This window comes from Piliocolobus tephrosceles, chromosome 21, assembly GCF_002776525.5.
Source record: "Piliocolobus tephrosceles isolate RC106 chromosome 21, ASM277652v3, whole genome shotgun sequence".
NCBI lineage: Eukaryota > Metazoa > Chordata > Mammalia > Primates > Cercopithecidae > Piliocolobus > Piliocolobus tephrosceles.
The window spans coordinates 7,692,921-7,698,864 of NC_045454.1; the positions used below are offsets into that span (position 1 = coordinate 7,692,921).

The window sequence follows — 5,944 nt, forward strand, 5'->3', positions numbered from 1 at the left end:
AAAAAAAAAAAAAAAAAAAGAAAATATGGTGCAAGGATTCCTGGGACCAAGTGTGCTGCACCCCGAGGGCTGGGGCAATGGTGCACAGATCCAAGATGCACCCCCATTAGGGTCCCTGCGTGGAGGGCAGCTCCACATCTGACAGGTATTGGGAAACCTCAAAACCAGGGACACTGTGACAAGGTTTTCAAAGAACAGATGCCGTCCAGTATAACAAAGCCCAAGGCCTTGGAGGCTTCCAAAACCAAGGCCCCAACCTCAGGAGAATCTAAGCAGCAAAATCCCTTCACTCTGAGGCTTAGTGAACCCAAAGAATGGGACGCCCTGAGTACCCTGATGAAGGAACCTAAATGCAGAGCCCCTGACCCAGCCACGCACCTTCTCAAACTCGAGCCGGATGGGCGACGGGAAGTGACCTGACACCCAGTCCGCGGCCTCTCGCCCCAGGGCCATCGCCTCAGCTACCGAGGACACGCCGAATCGGCACATGACGGAGTCGGTGTCACCATACACCACCTGTGGGGGGCGGGGATGTGTGTGTGTGTGTGTGTGAGAAGCAGGGTCCCTTCTGTCAACTACTGGTGTGTGTGGAGGGGTGGGTGGCTAATGCCAGCGGGACCCAAGGATGCAACAGGAGAGTGGGCAGGGTGTGACCAGGAGGCACGGGGACAGGGGGGCCCGGCCCCGCTTCCATCCCCCCACCTGCCCAGGGCCCATCTCAGGGCAGCGGGGGGCAGCCCTTGACCTTGGCGCTGGTGCTGTAGCCGTTCTCCACTGTGTACTTAGACTCCACCAGTTGCTTGGTTTTCTCAATCATCTGACGTCCGAACCCCGTGACGCTCTGTCGGGGAGAGAATCGTGTGGAGTGAAGCCCTGGGGGCCATGTGCAGTGAACATGGACCGGTGGGGGAGGGGTCCCGCCTCTGCCATTTCCCAGTGGCATGGGCTTACGCACAAGCCGCTCTGCCCCTCCTGGGCCTCAGTTTCCAAATCTGCAAAATGGGATTACGAGGCTGCTCCTCAATGGTCAGGTGGAAAGAACTGGGTTCCCCGGCTCAGAGCTCTGGGCACGCACGAGGAACTGACTACATCAAAAGCCTGCTGGAAAGACTGTGGCCTGAAGACGTCACTGGCTCAGTGTTTCCCTCACACTGACATTCTGGGCAGCTCTCTGTGGTATGGCACCACTGACATAGCTGGCCTCATCCCTGGAAGCCAGCAGTGCCACCCCCATCCCTGTGCCACCAGAACTGGCCCTACCTACACATTGACAAACGCCCCCCAGGGCAGGGCGTGGTACCACCCTGACTAAGAAACCATTGAGAAACCCACTGTCTTATTTTAGAATTAAGAAAACTGGCTGGCACGGTGGCTCATGCCTGTACTCCCAGCCTTTGGGAGGCTGTGGTGGCTGGATCACTTGAGGTCAGGAGTTCAAGACCAGCCTGGGCAACATGCTGAAACCCCATCTCTACTAAAAATACACACACACACACACACACACACACACACACACACCCTAAAAAATACTTTAAAAAAACAACAAAACAAAACAAAAAACAAAAAACAAAAAACCTGAGGCTGGGGGTGGGGACACCAGGGAGAGATGGGTGTGATTCTTCTGTTTTTGTTTGTGTGGATCCAGTCAGGAAATCTGTCTAACGAGAGATTTTGTCCATTTACATTTAGTGTCATTACTGATATAGCTGGTCTTACGTCTACCACTGTACTGTATGGCTTTTACTTGTTCCACCTGTCTTATGTTCCTTCTTCCTTCCTTTGTAATCTTTTCCTGAAATGATTCAATATATTTTTTTAAGAGACTCCTGAAATGATGCAGTATTTCTTTTTCTTTTTTTAAGAAACAGGAGGCCAAGTGTGGTGACTCACACTTGTAATCACAGCACTTTGGGAGGCCGAGGTGGGTGGATCACCTGAGGTCAGGAGTTCAAGACCAGCCTGGCCAACATGGTGAAACCCCATCTCTACTAAAAATGCAAAAATTAGCCAGGCGTGGTGGCGGGCGCCTGTGATCCCAGCTACTCAGGAGGCTGAGGCAGGAGAATCACTTGAACCTGGGAGGTAGAGGTTATAGTGAGCCAAGATTGCACCACTGCACTCCAGCCTGGGCGACAGAGCGAGACTCCATCTCAAAATACACAAATAAACAAAAACTAAGAGAGACAAGGTCTCAACTCTGTCACCCAGAATGGAGTGCAGTGATGCCATCACAGCTCACTGTAACTCAAACTGCTGGGTTCAAGTCATCTTCCCGTCTCAGCCTCCTGAGTAGCTGCAACTCTAGGCATGAGCCACCACCACGCCTGCCTAGTTTTGTTTGGTTGTATTTTTTGTAGAGACGGGGTTTCACTATGTTGCCCAGGCTGGTCTCCAACTCCTGGCCTCAAGTGTTCCTCTCTCCTCAGTGTCACATAAGTGTTGGGATTACAGTCATGAACCACTGTGGTTTATTTTCCTTTTTTTTTTTTTTTTTTTGAGACGGAGTTTCGCTCTGTTGCCCATGCTGGAGTGCAGTGGTGCAACCTTGGCACACTGTAAGCTCCACCTCCCGGGTTCAAGCGATTGTCCCACCTCAGCCTCCCGAGTAGCTGGGATTACAGGCATCTGCCACCACTCCTGGCTAATTTTTTGTATTTTTAGTAGAGACGGGGTTTCACCATGCTGGCCAGGCTGGTCTTGAACTCCTGACCTCGTGATCCGCCTGCCTTGGCCTCCTAAAGCACTGGGATTACAGGTGTGAGCCACCGCGCCTGGCCCACTGCATTTTTATTATTCCACCTCTTGCTCCCATAAGCTTGAGAGACAGAAATAAGGAAAGAGGTCAAGAGGCAGAAACAGAACAGTGACAGAGGGAAGCAACTGAGAGAGAAAAGACAGAGACACTGGATTGGTAAGAGGCAGTCCCAGGGGAGGGCCAAGCCGTGCTCTCTTGGCCTGGCCTCTGCTTCAGGGCTAGAGCCTGATGTCCACATAGCCGCCCCTTTCCACGAAGAGGCTGGGGAGGCAGCTGGGGACTGTGAAAGGCGGAGGGCAGTTGGGGGCATGCAGTGAGCGATTCACTTTGTGCAAAGAAAGGTCTGGCTCTTGCCTGGTTCCTGGAAGTCAAAGCCCCTAGAATATCCTGCCTGATAACAGTGTCTCTGTTCCAGCCTGGGCAGCATGGCGAGACCCCATCTCTACAAAAAATAACAAAAATAGGTGGTGTGTGCCTGCAGTTCTGGCCACTTGGGAGGCTAAGGTGAGAGGCTCACTTGAGTCCAGGAGGTTGAGGCTGCTGTGAGCCATGACTGTGCCACTGCACTACTCCAGCCTGGGTGACAGAGTGACACTGTCTCAATCTGTTACTTAGACTAAAGGATGTCTGTGTACCTGGGATTTTGAACCACACCAGGCAGTTGACACTAACATGGTTTATGGTGAGCCCCTGGGCCATGCAGTATCAGTTTGACCTCTGGGGGTTGCTGAGGGGCCTGGGGATGATGGAGTCACTACGGCCAGTCACAGGGTGCTCCATGCCTACAGGACTGACACCCAAGAAAAACCCTGGACCCCAAAGCTTGGGTGAGAGCCTCGGGTTGGCAATGCTGCACATGTGTGGCCACGCATCAACGCCAGGAGAAAGGAGGGCCATCCCGGTAACTCTACTGGGAGAGCACAACTGGAAGACACGCCTGGTCCCTCCGACACCCTGCCTCGTGCACCTCTTTCCTTTGCTGAGTTTAATCTGTGTCCTTTCGCTGTATTAAATCATAACCATGAGAACCAGCTTTTCTGAGCTCTCTGAGTACTTCTAGTGTATCACTGAGCCTTGAGCGGTCTTTGGGCCCCAAAACTGCGGGTGGGTGTGTGTGTGCAAAGGCCCCACCCACTGAGAATTCATCCAAGCCTTCCACCCAGAGCCCTGTGAAAACTGATGCAGTGCCCAGCCAGGGAGGGAGTTCCCCGTGGCTAGAGGTAACCAAGCAGAGCGGCACAGCTATTGGCCTGGAATGGGCCAAGACCCAAGTCCCAGTGGAGAAGGCTGGACAGGAAGACCCTTCCGAGGTCCTCATATGCCAGGAGCTGAGGCACTGACCCCAGCTTGGCAAAATCTCGGAAACTCAGGCCCTCTGTGCTTTCAAAGAATCTGTTTTTCTGTCCGAGCAGCAGAGCTGCCGTGGGTAGGCAGGCCGGGATACTGCCGTGAGGACGGTGAATGGCTTCCCTCCCCACGTCCCTTGGCCTCTGCATGAGCGTCGCCTACCAAGAACGGTGAGTCCTGCCCAGCCCCATCACTCCCCCCAAGTCCGCACCTCCCGCTTTATCCGGCTGCAAAGCTCGTAGCTCCACTTGTGTCCTGAACACGTTTACCACGGACCTGTCAGTGTCCCCACTGGGCTGCGAGCTGACAAGGAAAGGGACTCTCATCCACTGTGTCCCCCTCTGTATCCCCAGGGCACAGAGCCCTGACCAGTGTGTGCTCAGGAGGCATTTGCTGAGTGAATGAATGGACCAATTGCTCAAGCCACGCTGGCATCCTTTCTCTAGAAGGCCAGTGAGTCGGAGCGCCCAGTCCTCTGGATACAGGTCCCCAACATGAAGCCCTGGTCTCCTACACAGGGGGCCCACCTGCCCCCAGCTGCCTGCCAGGGGTCCGAGTGCTCACCTGTGAGATCTCCAGGCATGGCAACTTGCCCACCTGGGCGCCGGTGAAGCCATACACGGAGTTGGCGCTCACCTTCAGTGCCAGCTGCCGTCCATCCAGGACCTGGCGCCGCAGGGGGTCTGTCTCCTTGGCCAGCTCGGCCTTGGCCCTGCGAGGGAACACAGGCAAAGCACACTCAGGTGGCGCCCAGGCACTGGTCAGGGCTCCTTTCTGGAAGTGGGTGCCATGTACAGTCGGGCGTGCTGTGCACTGCACAGACGCTTCTGGTCAAGGGGGCGAAAGGAAGCTGCCAGGAGGGGATGCCTTGTGCTAATTCACACACAGCTGTGGGCAGGGTGGCCGGACAGCCCTGCGGTGTCCCAGTGAGGGACAGGGATTGCCCAGAGGCCCCAGCAAGTCTGAGCTCCAAGCAGGAGATCTCCAGGGCTCACCTCTTCCGGGCGCTGAGCAGGTTCTCCAGGATCTGGGGCAGCAGCCCCTTCCGCACCGAGGTCTTCACAAACTCATCCCCGGTGGGCGTCCTGATGAACTGATCCTCAGTCAGGCTGGGTTGGAAGATGGCGGGGTGACTGCCGGCCACCCTCCTCCTCCAGCCCCACCTCTGCCCTACAGTCCTGGCCTTGGCCATGAGCACATGCAGGCCCCTCAAGCACCCCTTCACTCCCCACTATCTCTGGCCTGTGCCTATCTCCCCCCGCCAGACTGAGCCCCTCAAGGGAGGGCCCCGGTGGGCCTCAGGGGACACGTGCTGAATTGGGCACCATACCCCAGTTTCTGCGCAGCCCCGGGCCGCAGGAGCGTGGTGTAGCACAGGTTGTGGGCCATCATGATGGACGGGTACAGCGAGGAGAAGTCCAGGGTGGTGATGGGGACGTCGTAGTACCTGGGAGGGGAGCAGCCGCGGCGGGGAGTCAGGGCTAGAAGTTCCCATGCCGCCCCCTGCCCTGTCCTGTGGCCTCACCCTTTAACAAAAAAAAAAAAGAAAAAATCATTCATTGGCTGGGAGCAGTGCTCACTCCTATAATCCCAGCACTTTGGAAGGCTGAGGCAGGAGGATGGCTTGAACTCAGGGGTTCCAGACCAGCCTGGGCAACATGGCAAAACCCCATGTCTACAAAAAATTTTTTAAAATTAGCTAGGTGTGGTGGTGCATGCCTGTGGTCCCAGCTACTCAGGGGCTGGAGGCAATAGGATCGCTTGAGCCTGGGAGGTAGAGTAAGCCAAGATCGTGCCACTGCACTCCACCCTGGGTGACAGAGTGAGACCCTGCCTCAAAAA

The 5,944-nt window shown here is 55.5% G+C and overlaps 1 protein-coding gene across 5 annotated transcripts in view; it reads right to left on the reverse strand.

The window, feature by feature from the left end:
• LOC111519964 (transcription factor Spi-B) overlaps positions 1-5,944 on the reverse strand; it is a 53,154-nt gene that overhangs the window by 19,896 nt on the left and 27,314 nt on the right. For 3 of the 5 annotated variants that reach the window (XM_026448399.1, XM_023182317.1, XM_026448396.1), the window contains 5 exons: positions 5,433-5,549; positions 5,098-5,211; positions 4,667-4,814; positions 746-841; positions 379-516 (listed from right to left, as the gene is read on the reverse strand). In XM_026448399.1, coding sequence (XP_026304184.1) covers positions 379-516; positions 746-841; positions 4,667-4,814; positions 5,098-5,211; positions 5,433-5,549 — 613 coding nt within the window. The remainder of the gene's footprint in view (positions 1-378; positions 517-745; positions 842-4,666; positions 4,815-5,097; positions 5,212-5,432; positions 5,550-5,944) is intronic. The other 2 variants (XM_026448397.1, XM_026448398.1) reach the window with 2 other exon arrangements.